This window comes from Diprion similis, chromosome 8, assembly GCF_021155765.1.
Source record: "Diprion similis isolate iyDipSimi1 chromosome 8, iyDipSimi1.1, whole genome shotgun sequence".
NCBI classification, from domain to species: Eukaryota; Metazoa; Arthropoda; class Insecta; order Hymenoptera; family Diprionidae; genus Diprion; species Diprion similis.
In genome coordinates this window covers 18,377,262-18,390,000 of record NC_060112.1, presented here as the reverse complement: position 1 = coordinate 18,390,000, position 12,739 = coordinate 18,377,262, and the positions used below count along the sequence as shown (strand labels likewise).

Here is a 12,739-nt window from a genome sequence, read left to right as displayed (position 1 = left end):
TAATGTCTTCTATGTGTACCGATTGATGTAAGAAATTCTATACATTTGTATAAGTTTTGGAAAGCAGATTAACGATTGCGATATAACGTCTACTTATGTACAGACATATTGCCATTTTGTCTTATTATGACGGGATAAGTGTATGTTTATGGTTAACTTGCCCCTATAAGTAAAAAACAAGTTACATGTATAAGCTTGTGAGACATGACGATTCTCTGTTGATCGATAAATATTTATGTACAGAGGAGTCACTGCTGTAAATTATGTTAATTAAAAATTCAATTGTATCTGTTTCATCAAATTCAAATATTTATTGATATACATGCTATATACATACGTTACTTCATCCAATGAATAAAAAATGATTCGTCTTTTTTTGAAAACTCATAAAAAAAAGTGGTTCAAACAATCCCATACTTTGGTAGCTTTAATTTATTCAAGGAGATTCCTGGATGAGCCAGACAGAAAGTACTTTTTTGCCTGGCTACAAGTAAAAGATATTTTTTCCACCAAATTGAACCTGTGTGGTCACTGTTATTTTTCATCCCATAAGAAATATATCGGGTCATATCGACTCCAGGTGACCACTAAGGGTTAATTGTAAAAAATTTTACTAGCAAAATGCAAAACGTATTGTATCTGCCCAGTAGGGATTGGTAATATTTACTGAATTCAAATGAATGGAGCCTAAAGATTATGCTAATGATTCAAAATCCCATTACTTGATCAATGAACGCAACTATTTTATTGCTTTTGTTACCTTCAAATAATTTTAATTTTGACAAGTCCATATCTTGTATCAGCTGTAGCAAAGTGTTGGGATTACAATAGTATAAATGGCCATCCTTATAGAGCTGCTCGGCAAGCTCTAATTGATGATTATCCATTAATAATTCATTGGTGACAACTATTAGGGGTTTCTTTGCCTCCAGAGCTTCGAGGCAGCTTCCAGCGCCTGCATGACTTATCACAAGATCAGCAGACGTCATTTGCTCCTGTATCGAAGGGCTCAGATTAAAATATTCTATGCGGCGAAAACCATGACGAGGTGAGCAGTCGGGATCCAATGAACTTTTACCAATTTGAAGGATCAAATGGTTATAGCCTCGATTACTCAACGCCTGAAATAAAAGTGAGTCGCTAGCGTCTCGCAACATTGTTACACGAATAAAACAAGGTATTCGGAACATTTGGCACTGATACGGTGGTATCGTGGTACTTGATTCTACAAAAGTTGCGACACTCAATCCAAGAAAAGTCTATCAAAACAACGTCTTAGAAGAACTGAAGGATAGATTTAACATTTGTTACATACCTCCAGTACTTTTGGTGCCGTAACAGCATTTATTAATTCGTCAAATTTTGTTGTTCCCACAGTAACGAATACTTTTCTACTTGACATTTTTACTCTAATTCAATCTTGGCACATGACATATTTTGTTAAGCACTATTAATAACGTGGCACTTTTCCAGCTAACGGAAGCTTCATTTCAGATATTGCTTTCATGCATCGACGAGAGACTTCATCAGCCAATGTGCATGAGTTAGTCATCACGGTCATAACCATGTCATCACCTGATTTCAAACGAGGGCGGTGCATCAAATCGTCAGTCGATCCTTCTAACAACCTGTCAAAGTTTTTAACAAGTTCGAAAAAACTGTTGCGCCGAAGTCTGTTGGGGGAAAAAAATGCAGCAATATGATTTACTTATTCAAGAAATCGAAGGAATCGACGATTACTTGGGCCCGACATTCAAGTGAGAAACTATATTCGTCTGACGTTCGAAATGAATGAGGTTATGTTTCACCGTCAAAATACGCGGCATTGAAAACAACCCCTGATCACGCAGATGCATACCTACCTCCCTTATGCATTTGCGCAAACCAGGGGTAGTTTACCCCGAAGATTCATGTATTATAACGAGCTTACGAAAGATTCATTATTTCTTTTATTGCTAACCTTCATTGATGTCCCAAAATTCAATGTCTGTTGTCAACGTTGCATCCAAACACGAACTTTTATTGTTTGAACTAGAGTCTACAGATGCAGGCAATATCGGTCTGGTCATCAGGTACTAACTGTCACTTGGGATCGTTACTACAATTTTCATCTCAAGATACGAATTAGATCACATAATAAAACTTGAAGAAGATTTCAAATTCGTTTTGCCGGCTCATTTTCATTACTAGATTATTTAGACTATTTATTTAGATGTTACTGCGAACAAAATTTCAATTAAGATTGCGATTTTACTGATAAATATTCTTCAACAATATTTACAGAGCCATTTACGATGGACAGGAACATCAACAGTTCATGGAAAAGCTCGACGATAGGGTAAAGAGCCATGACAAAGATATCGAGCGCATGTGCAACCATCATTACCAAGGGTTTATTGACTCTATTAGGGAGTTGCTGCAAGTTCGGTCTCAAGCGCAGCAGTTGAATGTTTGTATTGATTTGGGCATGAATTTCAAGCAATCGAATTAAATGATTAATTGATTTCCTTTGAACAGAATGAAGTACTGGAACTCGATAAACGGATCATGGATACAGCAGCTGGAGTTATGGCGAAAGGAGAGGAACTAGTAAAAGCTAGAAAAGTGGAAAATAATATGGCTGCTGCGGTCGACAGTCTTACCATGTGCCTTCCCGTTCTTGCTGCTTATGCAAAACTCCAAAGACAGATGAAAGATAAACGATATTATCCAGCGCTTAAGACTCTTGAACAACTCGAGCATCACGATCTACCTAAAATTACCAATTACCGATTCTCTTCCCAAATTACTCAACAAATATCAGTGTATGTTGATCAAATTTGATGAATTTTCAATTTTTGTCATCTCATGGCATCAAGTCAATGTGGAAATTATGGAACCATTCTTTTCTTCATCAACTGTTACTTAGTAATCATGTTTTCACTTACAAAGTTATAGAGGGCCAGAGCAAAACAACTTATAATATTCTTTTATCAACAAGTATTGAATTAATTCTAATTGAAACAGTATACAGAAGTTGAATTATTAAGTTTTGCTAAAGTGAAACTGTTGGGAAAAATAACCGATTCATGGTCTATGATTCCTTATTTTATAGGCTACGTGAAAATATAAAAGATGCATCTATGTCAGATTTGCGAGATTTTCTGGAAAATATTAGAAAATATTCTCCCAAAATTGGAGAAGTCGCCATGAAACACGTGAGTGTAATTCAGATACAATATATCGAGTTATTAGAGTTTAATAAAATAGTTTGGAAAATTTATAGTATATGCTACTAACTTTTTCAGACCGCTGAACAGCTTGTCAGTGAAGCCGAAATTATTGGGCGAAAAAAGAAACGGCAAGCTACTCCACAGCCAAATATTTTAGCAGGTGATACAGAGGAGGAACTCAGCGCTCAAGATCTCATGGACTTTAGCCCAGTCTATCGTTGCATGCATATTTATACGGTACTGCGTGAAAGCGATACTTTTAAGGCTTATTACAGGCAACAACGAAAGCAACAGGCCAGACTTGTTCTGCAGCCCCCAAATAACATGGTAAAAAAAAATAAAAAATAAGATGTAGAATCGAGCTCGAAATTTTATATGAATCTTTTTTCAATATTGAACATCTGTTATACCTAAGGAAAATATTTGTTTTCAGCACGAGAGTATAGTTGGTTATCAATCTTATATTCACGGTATTCTGGGATTTTTTGTCGTTGAAGATCATATTCTGAATACAGGAAATGGATTGGCGACCCGATCTTATCTGGAAGAAGTTTGGTCCATGGCAATCTCCAAGATCGTAAATGCTTTGAGGACGAATTCCGTAAGTCAACTTTTTCTCAGAACGATTTTGATGTTAAAAAGGTTTTTACAATCGTAAAGAAATTTTTTGACATTGATTTTGGACTATCAGAATATGTATACCTAAGCTTGCACAAACTGATAATATAAATTGCATTTGTTTTAGGCCTATTGCACAGATGCCACACTCATTTTAAAAATTAAAAATTTGTTAATGTTGTTCAACACTACGTTGAGGGTGAGTAAAAGTAAAAAAGTTTAATCCTGGTGCACAGATGTAATGTTTAATTCTGTTAAAATCAGAACTACGGTTACCCTGTCAGTCAACTTTGGGAATTACTGCAAGAGATAAGAGTTCATTACAACGAAGTTCTGATGCAGCACTGGGTTCAAGTGTTTAGGGATATTTTGGACGAAGACAATTTTCTACCAATTCAAGTGAGACCATGTTTAGAATTAGTTTTGGTTAAATACCTATATCACTTTTAATACATAATAGAAATTGGATATTTACCTAATAAAAAATTGATCTTCTAGGTTTCGTCACAAGCAGAATATGACCATGTACTTGGATCATTCCCGTATCATGACGAAGCGCTGCAAAAAGCAGAGTTTCCAAAGAGATTCCCATTTTCCGCAATGGTACCGAAAGTATATCAACAAGTCAAAGAATTTATATACGCCTGTCTAAAATTCTCCGAGGATTTGAATCTCACCCAAACCGAAGTTGACGAAATGATTCGCAAATCTACCAATTTATTACTCACCCGAACCTTCAGTGGTTGCCTTTCCTCACTATTCCGAAAGCCATCGTTAGCTCTGCTTCAAGTAGTACAGATTATAATAAATACTGGCTATCTTGAAAACTCCACCAAATACCTGGAGGAATTTGTTTCCAACATAACAGGGTAACTCTGCATCTGTTTATTATTCAATAAGTGTTTTGCCATGGTAAACTTTCATAAAAACTTATTTGTCATTGATCGTTTCGAATGCTTTTACTTGACATTCAGAACGCCTCATGAGGGTCAATTAAGCTGTGGCGGGGTTCAGTCAGCGATGTTTAGAGTTGCGAGAGAGGATGCAGAGCGACAAATATGTGATAAACTGAAGCGAAAGCTGGATGAATTTTTAGAGTTGGAAAATTACGATTGGAATCTAGCCGAGCCTCAAGGACATGCGTCGAGTTTTATAACAGATCTCATAGCGTTTTTGCAGAGTATTTTCATGTGCTTTACGAATCTGCCTGTAAGTTAATTCGAAAACCAAGTGGGCTGGAATCACTTATATATTCATTCACTGTTCATTATTACATCTTTGAATTTCAGGAAGAGGTTGCGCAAGTTGCGTGTAAATCAGCATGCTTGCACATAGCTAAATCCATTCAAGAAATTCTGATTAGCGACGACGTAAAACAAATCTCCATGGGTGCGCTGCAGCAAGTTAATTTAGATACCATCCAATGCGAACGTAAGTTTGACTCAGTCTAGTCAAATACTTGGACATTCTTGTTTCTGATACTTGCGATTTCTTTTTTTTTTTAGAATTTGCGGCATCCGAGCCAGTTGTGGGATTACCAGAGGGAGTATTGCTCCAGTATTTCGCTGAGCTGAGACAGTTGTTGGATCTGTTCATGAGCTTGGATTGGCCTACTTATTTTCACGATTACGGGCACGAGTCTAGTAAATACAACTTGGTTACGCCAAACACAGCCTTGATACTGCTCGAAAAGTAAGATCAAGAATGTTTCATACACGCAGTAACAGAAATTAATATTTTTACTTCATTGCTGCCATTTCACTTTATCTTTTCAGACTGAGGGAATCTGATAAAAAGACAGTATTCTCTGTATTAAAGAAAAGCGAACGCGATAAGAAGAAACTTTTGGAAACCGTGCTGAAGCAGTTGAGACAGCTGGCACAGACTACGCAACAGTAAAAAATTACATCCACTTTTTGTCGCGCAAAATAGACCACGCTAAAAACTGATTTGTGAATCGCATTGATTTCATGCTACTGAATCGAGCAATAAGATAATCAGGTAGGTATTGTTCCTAAGTAGTCAAGATTACATTCTATAAGTTCTCTTATATCAAAACAACAATCTTTATCAGTTAATATGTTGAATATATTTTTAAACTCGTTATAAGCAATTTTAACTTTGGTTACATATTCAGTGAATTATAGCGTGATGCGTTCGAGCCGAAACCAATGACAAATGTAAAATAAAATTAAATATATTTTTTCGCTCATCCAATCACAATTTCACGCGATTCGTCCCCTTCGTACCAATTCGATATAAATTCTCTGTCGCGATAGTATGCCTAAAATCTCACGGAAGAATTTACAAAGTAATTAAGAGAATATACAATCTGTTTTATTGTATCTTGCAATTACAAGAGTCAAACTTCCTCAAACAATCACGCGTTAGACGTAATCAAGTTTGCAAAGGTGATAAAACTATCTTCATTCACCTCGAGAGCTGGTAGCCCAAACCTTTCAAACTTTCTTTGATCGCGGCAGCTTTTTCGGCAGAAGCGGGGCTTAATGGGGCTCTAGGAGGTCCCATGTCGAACGGTGTTAGAAGTGCCATTGCGACTTTCATGGTCTCGACAAAATGACCTGAAAGCATTGAACAATTTCAATTATCTACATAGTTACGTCATCATTCGTTGCCACAATGTAATTTTGTCACGTCAATTACCATGTTGGATAACGGCAGCTATGGATTTTGCCACAGTTTGCTGTATTTCTTGGGCTTTTTTCCAGTCTCCTGATTTACTGGCTTTCTGTATATCGACTAATTGATCACCAAAAACATTTAGCGTCCCCGCTATTGCGGAGTCGTGTCCCAGGACAAAGGCACCTGCTAACGTCTGAAATTCAATGAAAAATGTTTCCCCGTCATTTTATTTCGAATCTTAATTCAGCGCAATGAAAAAACTAGGCGAAATTTATTTGAGTGTGGTTTTAATCATTCGCATCTGATTAATAACGTGATAAAGCTGTGATAATAGTAAAAGTCGAGAGAAGATAAAAAAAATGATTTTATTTTACCTGATCAGTGGCCACAAAAATTACGAACTCCTTATCATTAACGTTCATGGCATCCGTTGCCTCGGAAAGGTTTGGGCTGGTGAATTTCATGCCGACAAAAGATGGAATCCGTTCACCGACTGCCTCCAAGAACTCAACCATGTTTACTAAATATGGAATGAAATTAATTTATTGAACTGAAAGGCAAGAAGAATTCTACTTCTACGTCCTTTCTTCAGACTTCGTTTATCAAAAATGTAAATAAATTTTCTTTGAAACGTAATTCCGAAGATTGTTATGTACATTACCGCTGATAACAGTGTGATAAAGATGCTAGGCTAAGTTATAATACACGCATAAATTTCGAGATAAGATCTTAATGTAAATATTGTCATCTACCAAACATCTAATTAAGATCGAGTCCAACTTGTAGCATAAGTAATCTACAATTTTTCGAAAAAATTCATGGTGCATTTATACGGTTGTTTACTTTTGAATCTATGCAATTAATTAATGAAATCAATAAACCTTTGCTTACTATCAACATTGGAGAACATCGGTACGTGGTAGTAAAGCAGCGGTGTTCTGGGGGCGGCTTGACCGACGATTCGCAAGTACTCTACTAATTGTTTCGACGTCTTAGGCTTGAAATAGAGTTCCGGAAGACAGAGGATAGAATCGACGCCAAGCCGTTCAGCATGCTTTGCCTGCAATATTGTGAGAAATTAATTCCTTTACTCAATCCGTAAATTGATTATTCATTCCCATTATTATTATGAGAATAAATAATATAATCTTCTTCAAATTCGATTCGCATCTGTCTCTTACGCGAACATTTACCCACATAGAAGCATAGAAGCTTTTGTATAAGGATATGAAATGCAAACGCACCAATTCGAGGACGTCTGGTAGGGAGCCACCCCCAATTTGCACCATCAAGTGTTGTTTCGTTGATTTAACAGCGCGTACCCAGGCTTCGAGTACGGATTTTCTTTCTTCAACATTCATCGAGGGTCCCTCGCCCAGCGACCCGTTGACTGTTGAGAAATAAATATGAATACGGTGTCGATAAAATTATATGAACGATCAACAATTTGCGACAAATAAAGATATTACAAGAAACGGACTGACAATAAGAGACTCGATGGCGAGTTTAGCACCAATTAGTTGAAACTTAGATGGACCGAAAGCCCTGAACTGACATACATAGTCTTTTGAAGCACTTTAGAGTTTGTAATAAAATAATCTAAAGCTACCCTATACGTATAGTATGAGACAAAGTACTCACCGAGCACTCCGGGAATTCCGCGTTCCAGAAGGAACTGCGCATATTGCGGTATGAAGGATAAGTTCAAACTCCTTGTACTGAAAATGAAATTGCGGGCTTCTTAAAGCTTGTCGATAATCAAGTGAAATATAAGACGTACAACGTGATTTACCTGTCGTTTAGAAACGGCGTGAATACGGGAGCGACGTAGCCTCTGAAAGTGAACGGTAGGCGCTGCAACGAATGGATAATATATTATACTGTATAATATAAAGTAATTCAGTGCTAAATTATGGACGAGGTTGGCTTTTTAGTTGGCCTGCCTACTTCAGAATGAGTTCAAAATTTTGGCAAATCTTAAATTCCTGTATTACGATAATATGCCAGCCAGCTTCTCTAACGCTTCAAAAATTTTCCCGTTTGAATTTCTCATCTCGTTCGTAACATAAATACTTCCTCTTTTGACGTATAAGACAAATGTTTCGAGCCACAGTTTGCGTTCTATGTCCATATATTTTAGTCGCGCGTCGGTCTTGTGTGTCTTATGGCGATCCATAAATCTCAACCCTAAAGGCTTACGCGGTATTGGATCATTTCTCCAAATTCTCGGAAGTCGCCTGCAAGCCTTTAAAGCCGAACGGTCCCAATTCCCAAAAACCGGCACATCTATTTCGATGCGTATAAGTTTGCAAACGTGTTCTTACCGGCATTTTTATACTAGATTCGATCCACCGAGCACTGAAGCCTTTTCGCGACTACCAACTGCTGAAACGATGTATTCGGGTTTATCATCGGTCCTATATGCGTAGATATCGCGACTGCACGTTGACTCGCTTCTCGTTTGCTGATAACCCCGGAGAACGGACTCTTAAAGCCAGTATCCATGTGCCTTATCACGTATTTTCACTCACATATATAACTCAATTTAATTACAAGCATTACTTATATATGATCGCTCGCTGGAACTTATTTTGTGAACATTATCAGAATAACTCTAGAGAGAAATAGATTTGTATACGAGACACGGTCTGTGCAGTGGAATGTACACGTCGCTGACTGATGCTATTTTTGCCAAAAGGAAAAAAGGCACAACGTGACTCGCCGATCCGAACATATCTTCTCGCGTATTTATACAGTATAATGAACAGGTTTTATCGCGTTCGCAGTTAGTATACAAGTTGGTTGCTAAACGTGATTGCTGTTATCTGAGAAATGTTACGACACCGATAATAATTGAAAATATAAACAAGCGTGTCTTCATCTGCAGATTTTCACTCTCGAACACGAAATAATAAATTCTTTTTCGCTACAGGTTATTTATCGAATGTTTAAATAAAATTCTACAAAATGGGTTTCAATTGGCTTACCGCCAAATTTGCTTACGTTTCAAACGAAGGAAAAAAATATTCCAAAACATAATAGCCTGGCTCAACTAATTCCGTTTTTTTCATCTAAATCTTCTTCTACATTCGTAAAAGCAACCCCGCCAATGGCTTCCAGCATTTTTCCTCACAATTTGTATATTCTTTAAAAAAGGGGAATCTGTAAATTAGGCTGTTAAAAAGCGACAAACGCGGCTTAATGAGAAATTAGGAAGCAGCTAAAGAGCCGCTGGCATTACTCTGGAGTCGATTAAACATCCCGGTAAAAATTGTTATTTCAGAATTAGCGTAAAATAGACTGAAACTAAAACGTTGCATAATCTGAGTTGCAGTACATATCTATATAGATATTAACTTTTATGCGGTAATATGAACCCAATTTATCGATTCAAACAGATAAGGCATGGCTTGTCAAGGTGTGGATACGCTGCAGAATACACGGAAAGCCCAGTGCAAGTAGTCGATGAAGTGAAACTTCATCTAGAAAATGACGTCAAAACAAGTGTATGAAATACATCGGCGATTCGTAATGAACAGTAGTGTGAAATATAATTATATAATTATATATAATAATTATATATGCTATGTATAATGAAGGACAAGTTAATAATAATTATTATTTATAAAAAATCCTTTATGTTTATTTACAAGTACATGTTTCAACAAAGTTAATATCATTATTATTATTACTATTAATATTATTATTATTATTGTTGTTATTATTATTTGTAATAATGTCTATGTGGCCGCATGCTGTGTGAATAGAGATGTTGAATTAACGAAAATTAGATATTTCATATATATTATTTATACGCCAAAAAGTTTCTATAGTGCGTATATATATATATATTGTATATATATACCAATATAATTAACGATGCTTTTTTCCTTGAAATATATATATATATATATATATACACATATATATACGCTATATGGTTGAATATTTCTTTAATAAACAATTTACCGGATTCAACTATATATCTAGTATGTATAGGTATATGTATGTATAATGTGTATAATGGCAAACGGGTGATTCGAACTTCGCATCAGCACTCGAATTAATAAGTATCACGCGCGTGCAATTACGCTATTATTCGGGGTGTCTAGGTGTGATGTATTGGAATTGAGAGAAATTGCACCGTTAAAAAAGACGGGATATAATTATGTTCTTCGAGGGGTAATTGATAAAAATTCTCAGCCGTAGTTAGCTTGATAAATATACATATGTATTATGTACGTATAATATGTGTGCATGATATGTACAGATGGGAAGATGATAAGAATCAACATGTTGGGTGTTGACGGTTCAATCGTTACATAACAAGTGTTTTTGCGAGGACTTGTAAGTACGATTTTACAGTGACGCGTTTAATGCGAAGTTCAAGTCGCGCCGCCGGTTAGTTGCGAATACAGAGCCTGGCCAGCCCGGCTTCCGACAGAAACTTTTTGGCTGTCATCTTTCTGTATATTATATAAAATCACGCCTGTGGTATATGTATACGTATACGCTAAAGGTCTCGGATATGTACACAAGAGATATGCACGTACGGAGACGGATGCCTCGAATTAAAACTTAATACTGCTTGTGGTTTTTCATTTTCTCTCAAGAAGTTTGGTTATTCTTATGACAATGGTCCCAAATGTTAAAAGTAGTCGTTATTTTTTATTTTCCTTTCTTCCCTCTTTTTCTTTTTTTTGTCATTTTGCTTTTTTTCTTTTAAACATATCAATTATGGAGAGAAAGTTAAGATTTTCAATTTCTATAATGCAAAGGAATAATACAACATCTGTTATGTATATAAAGCTGAATCGTGTATGGATATTTATATAAGTATGTATATATCTATAATGTATATGTTTATATGCAGGTATATATATATATATATATATATATATCTGTATTTACAAAGTAAATATTATGCAGCGGAAGCCGTCGCCTCTGATCAGTGTCACGTTATGTTTCAACTGTCGATAGTTTAATAATGAATATAATGAGTTTTCAAGCTTAGCAGAGTTTAACCGAATCACGGGGAGTAATTGTTTTTCTTTTTCTTTTTTTTTTTTTTTACCAGAAATGTATCTGAACTAAAAAGAGACAGCCAATATATATTCACTTTATCTGCACTATTACGTAACTATTTAATCATGAAATATCGGTAGATGTGATGAACGATTTATTATTTAGGTACTTATTCTTACACGTATTGTTAAGTGTACAATTTTCAATTCGGTACGTCTGGATAACCGTTGATTTTTTTTTTCAGTTCTTTTCCCATTTTCAATCTCTTTTTTCAAGTTTGGATTATCAGACGCCCGGGCCTAATTATTAATTCAAGCGAATTATTAACGAATTCTATATGTATACGATGCACGCTTTCGACGAAAATGTCGTATACTTTGAATAATTTTTTTTTTATACTCAAACGTTTCAGTATCAGGGTATTCGCTTTCTCACTCTTGAATTCGGACGTTTGTCAATTACTTGAAGCATCGTGATTACTCAATGGCACATTAAATTACCGAATTTTTTTTATGCTGTGTTCACTGAAGTTGTAACCGTCGTAGAAAAAACTTTTCACAGTTATTAGACGGTGATTGTTCACTCAAAAATGTGATACCTTTTATTTTTAAGAAATTGAAAATGCATTTGCAAATATTTATTGTGTATTAATTAACACCTAGACTTTGAGTTTGGTCCAAAGTGGGAAAAGGATCATTGATTCTGTGTTCTCGAGATCTTACGCTACCCTGAAGAGGGTGGAAAATTTTACAGTACAAGTGAGAAAAATTCCCCTCGAGTGATCTAACAATAAACTCTTATGATGAACCGTAGTTCGTATTACCGCAATTCATAAATCACGATATTTGACTAATATTCTTTTAACTACTCTATTCTTTATGTATATAAATGAGAAACCAAAGCGTCTTTTCTAGGGGGTTTAAGGGGAAGATGAGGTTTGCGAAATCTCCGCTACGTGTTGTTATTTGTTTTTTCTTCTTTTACTTCCTAAAATTTTACTTTTTTTTCACTTTATACTCCACTTTTCCCAGTCCGTCACCAGCGGGAAAGCAAAAGGGATACATTATATTTATTGCTTGTATCTTGGACTTTCTTTTTTTCGCTCAAAATATGCACATTCATTTAAGCCACTGTCGCAGTATTGTATTGAATGTGTCGTGAGTACACATATATATATATATATACACATATATATATGCGCGTGTGTGTGTGTATATATTTAATTTAATATATGTATATTT

At 35.7% G+C, this 12,739-nt stretch overlaps 3 protein-coding genes across 6 annotated transcripts; 1 reads left to right on the top strand and 2 right to left on the bottom strand.

Moving 5' to 3' along the window:
• Positions 1 to 18: 18 nt before the first annotated feature.
• Positions 19 to 1,456, bottom strand: LOC124409172 (UDP-N-acetylglucosamine transferase subunit ALG13 homolog). The gene is made up of 2 exons (XM_046886596.1): positions 1,316 to 1,456; positions 19 to 1,121 (listed from the first exon to the last, which is right to left on the bottom strand). The coding sequence occupies exons 1-2, from the start codon at positions 1,400 to 1,402 to the stop codon at positions 708 to 710; spliced, it is 501 nt and encodes a 166-aa protein (XP_046742552.1). The 5' UTR covers positions 1,403 to 1,456; the 3' UTR covers positions 19 to 707.
• A 164-nt stretch (positions 1,457 to 1,620) lies between these two features.
• On the top strand, positions 1,621 to 9,960 carry LOC124409164 (exocyst complex component 6). Of its 4 annotated transcripts, none has more exons than XR_006929494.1 (14): positions 1,836 to 2,072; positions 2,284 to 2,449; positions 2,518 to 2,804; positions 3,095 to 3,197; positions 3,288 to 3,539; positions 3,646 to 3,813; positions 3,958 to 4,029; positions 4,095 to 4,229; positions 4,329 to 4,699; positions 4,805 to 5,039; positions 5,120 to 5,261; positions 5,336 to 5,522; positions 5,606 to 5,831; positions 9,877 to 9,960. XR_006929494.1 is itself a non-coding variant. In XM_046886584.1 (13 exons), the coding sequence occupies exons 1-13, from the start codon at positions 1,690 to 1,692 to the stop codon at positions 5,727 to 5,729; spliced, it is 2,310 nt and encodes a 769-aa protein (XP_046742540.1). In that variant the 5' UTR covers positions 1,621 to 1,689; the 3' UTR covers positions 5,730 to 6,672. The 4 variants fall into 4 exon arrangements, 2 of the variants coding, with proteins under 2 accessions (XP_046742540.1, XP_046742539.1); XR_006929495.1 differs by lacking the exon at positions 9,877 to 9,960 and adding an exon at positions 6,754 to 6,868; XM_046886584.1 differs by lacking the exons at positions 1,836 to 2,072; positions 9,877 to 9,960 and adding an exon at positions 1,621 to 1,757 and having other exon boundaries at positions 5,606 to 6,672.
• On the bottom strand, positions 6,146 to 9,138 carry LOC124409171 (N-acetylneuraminate lyase-like). The gene is made up of 8 exons (XM_046886595.1): positions 8,798 to 9,138; positions 8,266 to 8,327; positions 8,115 to 8,191; positions 7,718 to 7,863; positions 7,365 to 7,533; positions 6,848 to 6,993; positions 6,495 to 6,666; positions 6,146 to 6,412 (listed from the first exon to the last, which is right to left on the bottom strand). Exons 1-8 carry the CDS (start codon positions 8,801 to 8,803, stop codon positions 6,261 to 6,263), a joined length of 930 nt encoding a protein of 309 aa, XP_046742551.1. The 5' UTR covers positions 8,804 to 9,138; the 3' UTR covers positions 6,146 to 6,260.
• Positions 9,961 to 12,739: the final 2,779 nt, after the last annotated feature.

Coding starts and splice junctions, on each gene's coding strand:
- LOC124409164 (XM_046886583.1), top strand. CDS start 1,969: ATGTCCCAAAATTCAATGTCTGTTGTCAACGTTGCATCCAAACACGAA. Junction 2,805..3,094: donor ATTACTCAACAAATATCAGT/GTATGTTGATCA, acceptor CTTATTTTATAG/GCTACGTGAAAATATAAAAG. Junction 5,040..5,119: donor TGTGCTTTACGAATCTGCCT/GTAAGTTAATTC, acceptor TTTGAATTTCAG/GAAGAGGTTGCGCAAGTTGC.
- LOC124409172 (XM_046886596.1), bottom strand. CDS start 1,402: ATGTCAAGTAGAAAAGTATTCGTTACTGTGGGAACAACAAAATTTGAC. Junction 1,122..1,315: donor CGGCACCAAAAGTACTGGAG/GTATGTAACAAA, acceptor CTTTTATTTCAG/GCGTTGAGTAATCGAGGCTA.
- LOC124409171 (XM_046886595.1), bottom strand. Junction 7,534..7,717: donor TACCAGACGTCCTCGAATTG/GTGCGTTTGCAT, acceptor ACAATATTGCAG/GCAAAGCATGCTGAACGGCT. Junction 6,413..6,494: donor AGCTGCCGTTATCCAACATG/GTAATTGACGTG, acceptor CAATGCTTTCAG/GTCATTTTGTCGAGACCATG.